Source organism: Mustela putorius, unplaced genomic scaffold (genome assembly GCF_011764305.1).
Source record: "Mustela putorius furo isolate JIRA1106 unplaced genomic scaffold, ASM1176430v1.1 tig00000997_pilon_pilon_pilon, whole genome shotgun sequence".
Lineage (NCBI taxonomy): Eukaryota > Metazoa > Chordata > Mammalia > Carnivora > Mustelidae > Mustela > Mustela putorius.
This window is the reverse complement of record NW_025421527.1, coordinates 5,729,992-5,745,459: the sequence shown is the minus strand read 5'-3', so window position 1 is coordinate 5,745,459 and position 15,468 is coordinate 5,729,992. Positions and strand designations below refer to the sequence as shown.

The following is a 15,468-nucleotide window of genomic DNA, read 5'->3' as shown; positions in this document are numbered from 1 at the left end:
GGCAGCGGCGCTTGGCGGGCGTGGAGGCCTCCCCCTGCCAGTCCCGCCCCGCCGGCTCTGCTGCCTGGACGTGTTTGGGGACAGCAGCGGGTGTCCATCGGCAAGTGCCCCGGCCTGCCCCCAGCCTGAGAGAGCCCGTCGGATTTCGTGCCGGGACTGACCCCCAGCCTGCGTCCACATGTAAAGCGTCCACGACTGTCCTGCCCCACACAGACGCTAGCCAGCTAAATCCGCACATCAGCTCAGGTGGGCTTTCTGCTATAGCAGAGGAAACCCGGCTCAGAGGACGGAGAATTTGCCCCAGGTCATGTCTCATCCTCCCCATGCTCTGTGTCCACGGAGCCCAGCACGGCCCACACAGTGTCCGGGGCCGTGGGGCGCCCTCAGCGATCAAAATAATTGTCAGAGGACAGGACTCCTAGTCTCGAGATGCTTGTGCTCTCGTGGGAAGAGCGCGCGGTAAACCAGTGAATAAATAAGGAAATGTCGGATAGCAGGTATTAGCCAGAATTAAGAGGAGGTGATGTGATGGGGAAGCGGTCACTTCTTTAGACAACTCGTAGGACAGCATATGTGAGAAGTGGCATCTCTGTGGAGGTCTGGACAATAGGTCAGAGTCAGTTCTGTGGAGAGCAGGGGAAGAACATTCCAGAACATTCCAGACAGGTGGAGCACCTGCAGAGGCCCCAGTGTGGGGCACAGCAGGGGCAGGGCAGGGCGGGCACAGAGGACGTCTGTGGAAGGAGGATCAGACCACGGGGGCCTTGGTGAGTCCCAGCAGAGACCTTGGGTTTTATGTGTAAGCACGGTGGGGATGGTCGGAGGCCGTCCGTCCGGGGAGTAGTGGGATCTGAGTTTGGTGTGTCTGTGGGGGGCCGCGGTGGGGGCCCGTGCAGGTTCTGGGGCAGCAGGGAAGTGTCCGGATGCTGTTGCCTGGCCCGGGCCGGGGAGGGCGCCAGCTGGTACTGGAGGATGTGCTGGGCAGAGAGACGCACGCGAGCCCCAGGTTGGTGGCCGCGAAGTACGGAGCTGGGGGAGAGGACGGTGGCCTCAGCCAGCAGGCAGGTCGCGACGCTGTTTGTGCAGCTGGAGGAAGCTGCCCCATGGCGGACACGCTGCGTGCGTGCGGGGGCCCCTCCACGCTCCAGTGCCGTCCCGGAGACGGCTGGGGCCGGGTTCCTGCAACGTGAGCCTGCGGGTTCTGACTGCACAGGAGGTCCGGCACGTGGTGGGTTCAAGGAGAGAGGACCAGGTGGGGAGTGTCCACTGGGGGAGAAGGAAAGTAAGTGTCTAGGGCTTCGTGGCGGGATTGTGGTGGCAGTGTGGCAGATGGATTTGCGGGTTTAGCCAGGGCTGGGGGGGTTTTCGGTCGAGAGCAGTGGAGAAGCCACACGGCTCGGGGGAGGCCAGGGGCGTCGTCGTGAGTGGCAGGGCTCCAGCCTGGCCTCCAGCATGACCATCGGCCCTATTCCTCCCTCTGAGGGGCTGGCGGGCCTCCCAGGCCAAGCATTCCTGGACTAAGGTGGCTGCCAGTCCTGGGGGGCCCCCTGGCAGTGGCTGCCCTCCCCACCTGCCCATTTCTGGATGGCCTTTCTTGGGTTGGCTCAGGACACTGACAAGAAAGGGGACGTGGGAGTGGGAGCCCCCAGAGGGAGGCTGGAGGGAGCTCAGCCCTAGTCCCGCGGAGGGGCTGCCGGTGCCATCTCCAGAGCTCCTCGGAGTGAGTCCCCGTACAAACCAACGAAACACCATGGTGGCGAGCAATGCGTTTTCTTGCTCTAGGTTTTGGAGAAAGCTTTGGGTCAAGGACTCCCCAGACCACAGGTGAGATTCTGAGCCGACCCTTGTTCCCAGGACACGTCTTCCCGGCTCCTGCTCTCCCTAGCCCAGCACGCGTCCAGCTGGTGCCACGTTGACCCCTCCGTGTAGGACGGGTCTGTGCTCTAGGAGGCTTTCTCCATTACAGAAAACCCACCCGGCCAAGCGTCTGCACGCAGTGGGGTCTGTAGGCTGCCGGACGGAAGGACCAGTTTCACCACCTGCGCTCTCCTACCGCTGAGGGTGGGGCTGGGGCCTGGCGGGGGCAGGGGTGCGGCGGTCACGCGGTGGCCCAGGAGCCTCCTGGACTCCAGCGTCTGCTCTCCAGCTTGCACACAGGCTCACTCCTAACGCTCCCGTGACTTCGGGGAGCCCGTGATGTGGAGGACAGCCTTCTGCTGGTTCCTGTGGATGAGGTTCTCAAGAGGTGCAGCCAGGACAGCGGGACAAAGGCCACAGCACAGGTGGCTCAGTCCTTGGCAAGTGGGGCAGGGAGTGTTCCGGAAGTCCTTGGTCAGACCCTGGCTGTGAGGCTGGGACTCACGGAGACTTAACCCGTCTGTTCCCTGTTCTGCCCAGGGCTGGTCTGGGACGCCCCCGCAGCAGAGCCGCAGGGGAGATTTGGCTGGTGTTAGCCCTGGGGGCAGTGACTGGGGCTGAGACCTGTGTCCTGGGTCACGCAACATGCACACCCGCATCCTTCGGAAGCCCACAGGTCACGGTGGCCGGCTCAGAGTCCCCCTGTGTCTCGTTTCTGCCCGGCGCGCCCCTTCCCACCCTCCTGGCCCTGTGCCCCCAGCATGGCAGTCACCAAGGGCCCTTGTCCCTCTATCTGCTGGGGCTGGGGCCTGGCCCTCCTGCTCCCAGTGACTGTCCTGCTGCGCTCGACCCCCTCTCCGTTGCCTGCTCTCCCCCAGAGGCTCCTTCCTTGCGCTGCTCCTGATGCTTCCGAACCCTGAGCTGGTCACCACCTGTGGTGTTGGCGGGGAGGTGGGGCTGCTTGTGTCCAGCATTGTCCTCCAGACCCCCTTCTTCTGGGCTATCAGACCACCGAAGCATGGGCTCGGGGTCTTCTCATGGGGCCTTCCTGGGTGAGTCTGGTGACAACAGAGGCCAGTCCCCGGCTGTGGCCTTGGCTCAGATCCGTGGGGCAGATCTGCAGCACCAGCTCTGGGCGGCCTCCAGAGACGGATGGACACGGGACGTGGCGCAGAGGGTGAGGCCCGTGGCCTTTGTGGTCCCCGCAGACTCTGCACGGGGCCCCAGGAGCACCGTGTAGCCCTACCTGGGCGAGCCTGCGGCAGGGTGCCGTCTGGGGGATGATGGCCGGCCTGGGACAGGGGCAGGCCTGGGCGTGCAGCCTGGACTCAGCTGCTCCTCTCTGCTTGCTCCTCCAACTCTGCGTTCTCGGCAGCGAACGCTCTCAAGATCCTGCCGCTTAGTGCTCCAGAAGGGAGAAGCTGCTCCGCCAGGCCCTGCCTTCCGGCTGTCCAGTAGAGGGTGCTCTGCCCACCCCGGGGGCGGCACGGTCCTCTCCTCCCTCCGGTGCTGGGTACTGGACCGGGTGGGTGCCTGTGGTCATTCTCAGCGACTTTGGTCGGTGGGCTCCCCTCCCTGCGCGGTTCCTGTGCAGGCTGGATGGACGACTTCTGAGCCAACACCCCCCCCACCCCCGACTCAACCTATTGTGCTGGAGAAAGGGAGTGAACCTCCACCCTTCTGAGACTTGATGGGCTTCAGCCTGGCAGGACAGCCAGGGGACAGCATAGTGGACAGCAGGGGGCAGCAGGGGACAGCAGAGTGGACAGCAGGGGACAGCAGGGGGCAGCAGAGGCCTCAGGGTGCCTCTCAGTGTCTCCCCTTCTCCCAGTTTTTGGAGCTGCCCCTTGCACATTTGCTTTGTGCCCCGGGGCCTCAGGTGCTGCCCGAAGTCTGCGGTCTGTGGTACAGAGCGGGGAGCACAGCCCCCCCCCCCCGCCCCGCCTTTGGCCAGAGCTCCGCCACTTTCCTGTCACGTACGTTGAGTTTTGCTCAGTTTCCCTGGGAAAGGAATCCGTTATGGAAGAAAACTAGGATCTGGAAACCACGGGGCGTTTTCACGTCCTTGAGAGGGCGCAGCCTCTCCTCTGCTCCGCCTTTTGTCTGGGGTTCGGTGGGGTGGGAAGGGTTGAGAGAGTGCGCGGAGCTAGGAGGGCAGGGGGAGGGCACGCAGGAACAGGGAAAGGCCCCTCCCCAAAGCACCGAGGGGAGGGCCAGGGCCTCGGCAGCAGGGTGCCCCCCAGAGGTCATCTTGGGTCACTGCATGCAGAGGGCCCCGCGGCCTAGCACGGGGAGTGCCCGGCTGCGGCCAGGGCCCAGGAGCTCTGGCCAGGCACCTGACTGCTTGGGGCGGGAGGCGCATGGAGGAGCCCCAGGTCCTGAACAGCAGCTCCCAGACAGGCCGAGGGGCCGGGGTGCCTGCCGCAGGCCAGGGGCTCTCAGCTCTGGTGTGGAGGTTGAGGGGGCTCTGAGAGGTCAGGCAGACTGACAATTTCCCCCCTCAGGGAGGAGGACATCGAGGTTCAGAAAAGTGACAGGAGCTTACAGCTGGGGACGGGCCTGAGGGCCGACTCTGTGGGGCCGGTTCCGTGCATTCAAGCGGCCCCACGTTGGGGGCCCGAGCAAGGGAAGGCCTCGGAGCAGGGCACCTGGCCCCGTTCCCCGCACAGAGGAACAGCTCGCTCCCGGCCTCTCTGCTTTCCAGCCTCGGGCCCTCCAGCAGGGGCGCTCAGCACCGAGTAAGTGAGCACAAGCCGGGGCCCCAGAAGGCCCCACAGGCGGTGTGCAGTCCCAGATCCCTGCCAGGAGGGCAGGCGCAAGAGTGAGGCCTCCTTGGATCGGCTCTTCCTGCCCTCCCCTCCCACGCCCACATCTGGGGTCAGCCCCCCCCTGCCCCCGGGGCCCGCCACGACAGGCACAGACTTGCGGGGTTCACCGCTGCCCCCCTCTCCCCCGCGGCCTCACCTGGAGCCACCCAGCCTTCCTGCTGTGCCGGGCAGACACTTGGAGTTCCCGCTGGGTCACCCCACGCATCCTGGTATTTGGACCTTGGAGGTAACTGCCCGTATCTAAGGTTGTCGGTCCCTCCGGCCCTGGGCGCTCTGGGGCAGGTCACCTGGGCCCAAGGGCACACCTTGACCTGGAGGTCCCCCGAGAGACAAGCTGAGGTCATGGGGGGTGCGGGGGCGGGGCTTCCTTCCCACGGAGACTCTCTCTTCAAGTCACACGTCTTGACGGTCAGCACGCCCCTTCTCCATCACATTGTGTCCCTTGTCCTTAAGCACACTGTGCTCTTGAGGCCTTGAGGTGAGAAGGCCACCAGTGCCGGGATTGCTTTGACTCCCATTTGGCCTTGACCCCCAGCTCACCTCTCAGGGCTGGTCTCCCAGCGTCTCAGGTTCCCGGCTCAGCCTGAGCGCCCGTGCCACACCCAGGAAGCTTCCATGAGGTCGGAGCCAGAGGTAGCTTGTGGGTCCTCCCCACGTCTCTTCTGGGCGCCCCCGGAGCACGACGAGAAGTTGCCCTGAGATTCCGGAAAACGGAGGGGCCCACGTTTGCTTTTCCTGGCTTTCCAGGCGAGAATCCGGAGCCTTGCACCAAGCTGTCACCTTACGGAATGAACAATGGCAGGTTTCAGGGGTTGGGGTGTCACTCCTGTGTAGCCGCCCTCGCAGCCCCTCCTGCGGACCCGCTGTGGTGGGTCAGAGGCTGCTGCCCGCTGCGAACCCCGCCTTGAGGGGTCACACGGCGACCCGGGGCACATGCAGAGAACATTGATTCAGGGTGTTTCGAAGCTTCTTGTGCTTAGGAGCATCGTTACAATCCCTCGTGCGGGTCGTCATGGAGGGGAGTGTTAAGTCTGATGGGAAAGGTGGAGGGTTCTCTCCTGCTCGGTGCTCTGCTCCCGGGAGCGGGCGCCTCCCTTCGCGCCAGTGGACGCGGACCCCCCGGTCCTTCAGTTGTTGTCGGGGGCGGCCGGCTGGCTCTGTCCGTGGAGGGTGTGACTCCGGGTCTTGGGGTCGTGAGCTCGAGCCCCTCATTGGGTGTGATAAGTTAAATAAATAAATGTAAAAAAAAAATTATATCAGAGCCAAACTATTTAAATAATTTTATTTGTTTCATCCTTTGGTAGATGAGAAAATACATTACAAAATACATTGTACAGAGAACAGCTCACAGTACACATTACTAAAAACACCAACTACATCCCAGCCAGGGCTGGTGAAAGTTCAGAACAAAGCCACAGAGGCCTCAAGACCCAGATTCCAGCTCTACGGAGTGTTTCCCCGGGGCCCCTCTTGATCTCGGCCTCCATGGGCATTAGCACCTGTGGCAGGTGGTGTGGGCAGAGCAGGAGCAGCACGGGGCAGAGCTGGCAGCCTCTCCCTGCGCCCGAAGCAGCGACACTTACGGTCCCCAAGGGAACAGGAGTGGGAGGGGAATGGCCAGGGTCTCCGACAAAGCAGGACAGTGTTGGTGTCCCACAGGCCCGTGGTCCTCAGCCCGGGCTCCCCCACGCCAGCCTACACCGGCCTCGCTCGGCCCAGCCCCCAGCCCACAGGCGGACAGCCCAGGGGCAGGCTCACGGGCTGGGTGGCAGGCAGTGTCCCCCACAGGTCCACACAGCACCGCACAGCCTCCCCACCCCCCCTTCCCCTGACCAGCAGTTCCCAGAACCAGGGTGAGGCCCCAGGGGCCTGGAATGAGCCCCCTGGAGCGAACCTTCCCAGCAGGACCCACCTCAGGCCAGCAGCTTCAAAGAACCCCCAATTCTCCAGGCCAGACAACCTGCTTCAGAGTTCTGCCCATCTTCCTGTGTGAGCCTGATGGAGAGGTCCGAGCCGTCAGTCTGGGCCAGGGCAGGCCTGTCCGAGGCAGGGGAGCCGGGGAGCCAGGGAGCCCCCCCCCACCCCTCCATTCATTTTGAAGCAATTCTCGGAAGCGGCCTCTCCAGACTCCATCCTCACTTTCTCTTAGAAATTTGGAAACATCTGTGACTAGTAGGAACAGTCGCCGTGAGCGTGAAGCGTCCGTGCAGCCTGCCCTGTCGTGGCTCGGCGGGCAGGCTCTGCGTTCCGAGGGGACAAGTGCTGGTCGCTCCAGGGGGGCCTCCGGGAGGAACCTGGGGGCGAGCCGGGCAAGCCTCCGCAGCAAACTGCAGCCTCTCCTCCAGCCGCCGGGCCCTGCCCCTCCCCCACCGCCCAGACAGCGGGGGAGGGGGGGGCGGGAGGTGGAAGAGAGAGAAAGAGGAGTCAAGACCAGCATCTTCAAATTAACAAACTGTAATTGTTTTCCCAAAGATACATTTTTCATACACATCCGTCATACACTGTAACCAAAAAAAGCAGTGTACATGAAATAAGAGAAAATAAATTAAAAATCCATAGCATAGGTAAGGAGGCTCTAGTCTGGAGCACGGCTGAGTTTCCAGCAATAGAAGGAGGCTCGAAAGTCTCTTTCAGAAGAATGCCTGCGAGCAGGGGTTCCAGCCAGGTGGTCGTTGGTCTGTCAGTCAGTCTGGAGTACTTGAAACGGGTCTGTGTCTGCGGTTTTCCTTAGCGCTTAGAATAGCCATCGCTGTCCTGCGTTAGGGCAGAGCTATCACGTCCAGGAAAAACGAGGGAGGGGACCACAGAGGCGGCGCGAGGTCCGAATACAGCATTCAAAGGGAACTGGTCCAGTGGCGCCTGGGGAGGAGGGAGGGACGCTCTCCGGCTTTAGCCATCTTCCTTGGGGGGTGTGTACCAGCCTGCAGAGAAGAGCCAGGGCACAGTGACCGCGCGTAGGCCCGAGCCTGCCCTCCCAGCCCTGTTCCCGAGGGCACCTCCAGGGTCATGGGTGAGAAGATCCCAGCAAGGGTTCCCAGCGTGGGGACTGGGAACCTGCCCGCCCCAGCCCTGTTCCCGAGGGCACCTCCAGGGTCATGGGTGAGAAGATCCCAGCAAGGGTTCCCAGCGTGGGGACTGGGAACCTGCCCGCCGTGAGAGGACACGGCGACACGAGCTTTCTGGAAAGGCGGTCGGGCGGAGGGCAGCACTGAGCCCTGCCAAGGACGGGCAGGCGCTGCTCCTCTGGGAACGGAGGGAGTGGAAGCCAGCCCCTCTCAGGAGGACAGGGCGGGCGCAGTGCTCGCAGGGAGTGAAGGCACAGGAGCCAAAGACGGGGTTCTTGCTCTCTGGGAAGAGGTGACGACCCAGGGCCCTGGCCGCGGCTCACCGTTCTTCTCGTGGATCTGCACCAGGGACTTGTAGGACTGCTGTGCTCTCGTCAGGCTGTACTGGGACTAGGACAGGAGGCCACCATCAACGCAGCGGGCCAGAGACCCCTGCCCTGGCCTGGCGCTCCGTGGACCCCGGCATCCCCGGCTCCCAGGCCCGCTCAGCAGGGCGCCAGCCAGAGGCCTCACCCCGCGGTCCGGGCCTGCGTGAGCGGCCCCGCGGCCCGGATCCTCACCTTGTTGGCTCCGAACTGCACGCGTGCCTTCCCCTTCACCAGCGTGGCACAGATCTGCATGATCACGGACTCGATGGAGTAGGCGCTGCTCCAGCCCTGGGGACGGGGGGGGAAGAGGACGGGTCAGGAGGCTTTTCAGAGGCACCAGCGGGTGCAGGCCCGGCCCAGCCAGGGCCCCGGCTCACCTGTTTGGTGAGGAGCTCCATGCAGATGGCACCTCCGCCCAGAACGTACCTGCAGACGAGGGTCCGTCAGGCGGCTGCAGCCTGCCGCAGCCCTGCACCTCGTGCCCCCGCACCCCCGCCGAGCCACTCACCCTCCGGAAAGAACGGGAGACACAACCCTGACAAACGGCGGGTCGAAGGGGAAGTTATCCTGCGAGCGAGAGGGAGACGCTGTCAGGGAGCGGCGTGCCCCCAGGCCTGCCCGCCCAAGACGAGGACGGTGCCCGGCCGATGCAGGGGCTGCCAAGGGAAGTCTTACTTTGAAGGAAAAGTTGAGGAGAATGAAGTCCGCTCCTTCCTTCTCTTTGAGGATCTGGAGATCGTTGTGCAAAGCGCTGTCCTGGTCGACTCTGAGAAGCAAGGAGTGTGCGCTCAGACGCTGGGCCCCGCCCGGGAGCCCGGACACGGCTCTGTCCCCCCAGGCCGCTGCCCGCCCGCACTCACTTGAGGAGTTTCACGTTCCAGTCGTACAGACTGTCATTCACGAGTTCGACTGCATAGTTTCCTGGGAAGGGGGAAGACCACCGCGTCGTCAGAAAGGCTGGACGCAGCCCCTCCCAGGCCGACAGAATGGAGGTCCGAGGCTCCAGGTCCACCCCAGGCGGACACGCACATGACCTGAGCCGTGGACCGGAGGTGCCAGATTTGTGGGCCGAAAAGCTCCCGTAGCCCCCGCGTACCCCAGCACTTCTCGGGGGCCCTGGGACGCACACTCACCGCCTTTGAAACTCTGTGAGCGGTAAATGTCCCTGAGCTCCTTCATGAGCCGGTCCGTGGCCTGCACCGAGCCGGACACCGCGCCCTGCACGGGAGAGCACGTGCTGGAGACGCGTCCGCACGGCCCGCACGGGGCCGGCGCAGACCCTGCAGCCCCCCAGCCCCCTCTCCCGGGGAAGGCACGTACGTTTAAGTAATCTTGCCTCTGGTTCTTCTTAATCTTCTCCAGGATGGCCAAGTTTTCCTTCCCGATGCCGTCATCTTCGGATTTCTTGCCCTCGGCTGGCTCCTCCTCCTTCATCTCATAGTGATCCAGGTCCTCCGTGTCCTGGAGCGGCGTGGGGCAGGACGGTAGAAAGGAAAAGAACCGGCACAAGTTGTGCAGGGGCCGCCCTTCTCCCTGTCCCGTCCCGTCCCGTCGCGTCCTGAGCCATGGGAGACGGAACAGCAGCGGGTCCATCCGGCTGGGGACCACCGCACCCTCCACGGCTGGAGCGGGTCCCAGCCCTACTCCCTCCTCGATCTGAAGGTCTCGGGCGGCAGAACCACTAAGGACCCGGGGAGGCAGGCAGAGACGCAGCCGTCTCGTTCCCTAGAAGGACCTGCTGCAGCTGTCCCTCAAACCCTCCCTTGGCAGCGACAGTTCCTCCATGAGTCCTAGAATGACTCTGCCTGGCACTGTGACTCGAAGCTCACATCTCACTGGGTCCCTAGGGCTCCCGGGAGTTCTCAGGGCTGCACCTCCAGCTGAGATCGGGCAGAAGTCTCCCGCCCGCCCTGCCGGTGAGAGGGCTGGGCCAGGCTGCTGACACGGTAACGAGGGAGGGGTGAGGTCAACAATGGAATGAGCCCCTCGCCCCGCTCCGGGTGGGGAGACACACAGGCTGCCTGCCCGCCCTGTGCAGAAGCTGTGACCCCCAAGGCCACGGAGCGAGCAGCTCACCCAGCAGGACGTAGTGACCGCCAGCCCGTTGTCGCCCCAGCGGCCGCCCTCCCCAGAATGCCCACCGCGTGCCGGGTGCTGTCCTCAGCCACTTCTCCCCGTCCCCACACCGCTGCGCGGTCGTCAGCCCCCCCTGCCCAGACCAGAGGGCGGCGGCCAGGGAGGCTCCCCGGCGCCCACGGCGACAGCGGAGCTACGACCCGATGCTCCATAGGCCCCGAAGCTCAGCTGCTGACCACTGTGCAACGGCCCGTGACTGCGGAGACCGGGTCAGGGGGTTCTACACTTGCCGCCCACTGCGCGGCGCACCCCACACACAGCAGCGGGGCCTGCGCAGGAGCTGCTGCGGTCCCGGCCCATAGGCGAGAAAGCCTCAGCCCAGGGAGACATGGCGAAGCTCCCCAGCAGGACACAGATGCGTGTGGGCCCCACGGCAAAGCCCCGAAGCCGTCCTGCTGACCCCGTGGCTCAAAGGCGCGGGGGATGGGGGCAGGCCTGTTTCCTCCAACACTGGCTGCTCCTCTGGGTCCCAAGTCTGTGCTTAGTCCTCCCCAGTCTAGACCGCAGCGCGTCAACAGTGGGTGCCAGGACGGCCAGCTGCAAGGGCTGCTCATTGCCGCCGCCCGGGAGGGGCGCCCCTACCTCAGGCATCTCCTCATCTTCATCTTCAGAAGACAAGTCCTCCTGCGTGCACTGTGGGGGCGGGGGGGGGGAGCGGTCAGAGCCCCGGGTCTGGCGTTGGGGTGCCTGCCCACACACCCCGACCGCTCCACCAGCCAGGTCAGAAAGGAAGCCACAGCCCAGGGGGCTAAGAACCCCTCCTTTCGCTTCTACACTGAGGCCATGCTGTTGGTTCTCAGCGAGGGGCCTGGGTCCCCAGTGGCTACCCACTGCTGCCCCTTCCTCTCAACCTGAAGACACTGCCCATGGGTAGGCATGACGGGCAAGGCCACTAGTGCCTCACCGGGAGACAGAGCACCGAGAGCCACTACCCGGTACGTGTCTGGCAGGGCCAGGAGAGCCCCAGGGCAAGTGTGCGTCCGTGCGCGGGTGCTCACGGGGCGCTGTCCGCGGGGCCGCCCCGGGCCGCTCACCTGCTCCGCGGGCAGGGGCTGGTCCAGCATCTCCACGTCCGGGTGCTGAGGGAGATTGTAGAGCTTACACAGGTCGGAGATGATCCTCTTCAGGTGCTGCAGCAGCTGGGGTCGCGACCGTGCGGATGGGGTCAAACGCCCGTCCCCGCCCGCTCCGCACAGGGCGCGTGTGAGCTCCTAACTGTCCCCCCACCCCCGCAGTACCGAGTTCTCTGAATCCTGGGGAGCGGGTGGCTGTGGGGGGCCTTCATGGGACCCGTGCCGGGTTGGGCGCAAGGCTCTCCCTCCAGCTTCAGAGAGCACTTCCTGAGGAGTCTGCCCCCAGGTGTGCCCTTTCCGGGTCCGTCTCCCTGTCACAGGGCGCCTCCGTAACAGGGGCCTCCCAGCAAGAAAGAGCCCCCCGCCTGGCACCCTGGCATCTCACCAGAGTATTCCCTTTCTTGATGTCCACCAGCCTCTCCAAGACGGCGGCCAAGTTCGGGTCATCGGACTCCACTGACCAGATGGGGGGCACAGCAGGGTAGGACTCCTGAGGGGAGAGAGCAGCGACAGTGGTCGAGACGGGAGACCCTGGGAAGGGCTACAGTTTGCCTGCCTCCTCCCCAGAACATTCCTCGTCCCTCTGCCCCTCCTGCCCCCAACAGAAGTTCGGTATCCAACTGAAACACCCTCCCAACCAACCCCAGACCAGAGGTCATCCCCGAGGGGGCCCTTTCCAAAAAGCCTGAAGGCTCTTCTCTCTTCTCGGAGACCGCGCAGCCACGCTGCCCACAGTTGGGGGGGGGTCTCCTGTGCACAGCGCTGCTGCCGAGGCGGGCTCTCCCACTCCCCACACAGAGCCCTCCAGCCCCGCCGCTCCTCAAATCCCAGGGTCCGTTCAGGAAGGGGTCCCCTCATCACAGCCACACTAATGTGGAAAAAAGCGAAGGTTCCAGATCACTTTCACTTTAGCTGGGGAAGGAGACACGCAAACTAGATCGCGTCTCCTGAACCTAGAAGAAAGCAGCAAGAAGACTCTTCCCCAGCCGGGCCACCCCCAGCAGCCGCCCTGGAAGGCCGGTGCTCCCCATGCTCCCCTGGGAGCGTGCCACCCTCTCCGCCCAGCACAGGCTGCAGGGCTCCGCACAGCGGGCTGGAAGAAGCCCACGCTGCGAGCATTCCCGGCATTCCTGAGCCACGGTGCCAGATGCAGCCTGACCAGACTCCCCCTCTGCCCAGACCCAGAGGCCCAGGTCAGGCTGAGTCTCCCTTGCAGGGGCCACGGGGAGTCTGCTGGAGAACCTCCTCACGGAACTTCCTTCCAAGCACAAAGCCAGGCGATGGCCTCTGGCCACTAGAAGGGGGCAAACCTACTCTCCAGAAGCTGAAGTCCAATATAGGAAGAGAAGTCAGCTCCTGGGGCTTCCACCCACATCAGGGAAACCTAGCCACTTTCCACTGGGGGACTTAGCCCCGTCGCGGCGCTAACTCTTGATGCTAGAAAAACCGATCACAAAAAAGATGATCAAGTCTTCAACCAGTCCTTCAATCTCAACTTTTCAGTGCAAAAAAAGTGGAGGAAGGAAGAAATGGGACACGCGTTTTGGTGGGGCACCGTCCAACCCAGGCCCAGGCTTGCCATACACCTTGACCTGGTTTGATGGAGGGAGAGAGACAGAAAAGAAGAACCACGTAAACTGCAATCACACCCCCTGGTACCCAGACCACTCCAGGCTGCAGTCAGCCCACCTGCCCCCTGGCTCCCTAGCACCCCTGGCAGGAAGGACACTACCACGGCAGATAAGATCAACCAGTATCAACCCATGTGGAGCAGTGAAAAACCTCCCCAGGTTATCACTTGCTGACCCCCTCCAGGGGCATCTGAGAGTGCACAGGCAGGGGACACGTAGGGTGTCTCCTAGACGAGCAAGCCTAGGACGGCTTGATGTTCACTGGGGAGAAAAGGGGCCATTACCGCTCAGAACCAAGGGGATGGTCTTCCCACCTCATCACCAGGAAAGGCAACCACCCAGGGCAACTGGAGATACCCCAGGGCCCAGGAGCGGAGTGGCAGATCTGCCACCAGCTGAGGCAAGAGGAGGAGAGTTGGAGGTTACGCTGGAACAGAAGGGGAACCAAGGGGGAAAAAAAAAAAAGAGTCCACGACCTGCGGATCTCTACTTGGTCATATCTGGGGAGCAAAGGGGGTCTCCTGAGAGGTGCCCGGGCAGGGATCCCACAGGTGGCAACGGCCTAAGTCAAAGGTAGGAGCGACCAGGGGGCATCCCTGAATCGTGCGGGCCTCCAGGCCAGGGAGGTCCCTGCGGCTGAGCTCAGGGCAGAGGCCTGGAGCCCCGCGATGACAGCAGGGCAAGAAAGGGGCCTTCGCAGGCGGCAAGGCAAAGTCGCCAGGGCCCAGATCACGACCCTCGGGATGCGGGTGAGCGGAAGGGGCCAGTCGAGGCGCCATATGTCGGGCGCCCCTCGCCACCAAGGGTCCGTGGCCGACTGCGGGCGCACGGCCCAAGCTCCAGCGGCGGCAGCAAGTGGAGCCCGCGGGGACCGGGCCGAGCCCCGAGACGGGGTGGGGGGGGGGCTGGGCCTCCCGGGTCCTCGCAGAGCACGAAGCTGTGCGGGGCGGTCCCGAGTCCCGGACAAGGGGCCCCGCACGGGCGCGCCGAGGGGTCCTCACCGTGATGTTGCAGTGGATGCGGACGGGATCCCCGGGCACCGGCCCCCGCGGGGGCAGATGCGGTCCGGGCGCGGCCCCCGCCCCGGCCCCTCCAGCCCCGGCCAGCAGGAACTCGCAGCTCAGCTCGTCCAGGCAGGCGCTGGCAATGCGGAAGCGCTCGTGGCCGCGGTGGAAGATGGACTCGAGCAGCTTCAGCTCCCGCCTCAGGCAGGGCCCCGGCCCCGGGCCCCCCCCCGGGCCGCCCCCGGCCCCCGGCGCCGCCCCCTGGCCCCCCAGCTGCTGCCCCGGCCCCGGCTGCTGCTGCCCCTGCGGCTGCGGCTGCTGCATCCTCCGCTCCGCTCCGCTCCGGGGCCGGCGGGCCGGGAGCCTCCGGCCTCCGCTCGGGCTCCGCCGCCGCCGCCGCCGCCGCCGCCGCCGCCGCGGTCCGCACTTCCTGATCCCCCCTTCGCCAAGATGGCGCCGCCGCCGCCTCCGGGACGGGGCCCCCCCGCTCGCCGGCCCCCAGCCGCCGGAAGCCGCGCGCCCCTCCCCCTCCGCTTCGGCGGCCCGCCCCGCCCCTCACGTGACCGCGCGGCGCCGGCCCCCCTCACGTGACCTCTCTCTCTCTCGCCCGCCCCCTGGCGCTCGCCCGCCGCCCTCCGCACGTGACCTAGGGGCTTCGGGCCCGGCGCTTTCGCGGCCTGGGCGCGTGCTTACGCACGTCGTGCGCGCGCGCTCCCGTCGGCCCTGCGGCGCTCCCCTGTCACGTGTCCGGGCGCCGCGTGCGCCCAGGCGCCACCCCCGTCCCCGCGCGGACCCCGCCTCCTGCCCCGGCGTGCGCGTCCCGCCCGAGCCTGCGCGCGCGTGGGGGTCTCCCGGCGCCCGTGGGGACCGCGTGGCGGCTGCGGCGGCCGGCGGGGCGACCGCTCGGGGGCGGCCACGGGGGCGCCTGCAGGCTGGTCCCCGCCCCGCTGGCCGCCGGCCGCGTGACCTTGGGCTCGTCCCGCGCCCTCTGAGCCTCAGTTTCCCCGCCTGCGCGGAGGCTCTGGGCCGGCGGTGCGCGCTGCGCCCGCCCCGAGCGACTGCGGGCGGCTGAGCGGAGACGCCGGGGCGGGGTCCGGTCCGTGCCGACCGCGGCGTGCTCGGCCGCTGACCCTCCGCCGCGTGAGCCCCGCGGGCGGGGACGAGCCTGGGGGCCGCGTGGGCTTCCCTCGGGGCCGGGGCGCTTCCGCCGGCCTGAGCGACCGCAGCGGGGCCTGGGCGGCGGCCGCGGCCCCTCGCAGTGGCCCTGGCCCTCGCTGGGGGCGCTGTCACGAGGCCCGGCCGGCCTCCTGCGCCCCGGGGCCCGGGCTTGGCCTGCGGCGGGGCCCGGAGAGCTCTGCCCGCCACGCAGCGCGCCGGCCGGCCGGGTGGCCACCCCCTGCCCCCCGCGCTGAGAGGAGCTGCGCTCTGCCGGGGGCGGGCTGCGGACCCCCGGCCCGGGCTCCTCGTCCCCCGGTCGGTGGCGGCGGCGGGCACGTGGAGCTCGGG

General features: G+C 65.8%; 1 protein-coding gene across 1 annotated transcript; it reads right to left on the bottom strand.

Moving 5' to 3' along the window:
* Positions 1-7,123: 7,123 nt before the first annotated feature.
* On the bottom strand, positions 7,124-14,434 carry UBE2Q1 (ubiquitin conjugating enzyme E2 Q1). Its single transcript, XM_013049902.2, has 13 exons — positions 13,960-14,434; positions 11,713-11,817; positions 11,289-11,393; positions 10,837-10,887; positions 9,439-9,579; positions 9,252-9,336; positions 8,979-9,039; positions 8,794-8,884; positions 8,627-8,685; positions 8,496-8,544; positions 8,311-8,406; positions 8,074-8,140; positions 7,124-7,606 (listed from the first exon to the last, which is right to left on the bottom strand). The coding sequence occupies exons 1-13, from the start codon at positions 14,284-14,286 to the stop codon at positions 7,575-7,577; spliced, it is 1,269 nt and encodes a 422-aa protein (XP_012905356.2). The 5' UTR covers positions 14,287-14,434; the 3' UTR covers positions 7,124-7,574.
* Positions 14,435-15,468: the final 1,034 nt, after the last annotated feature.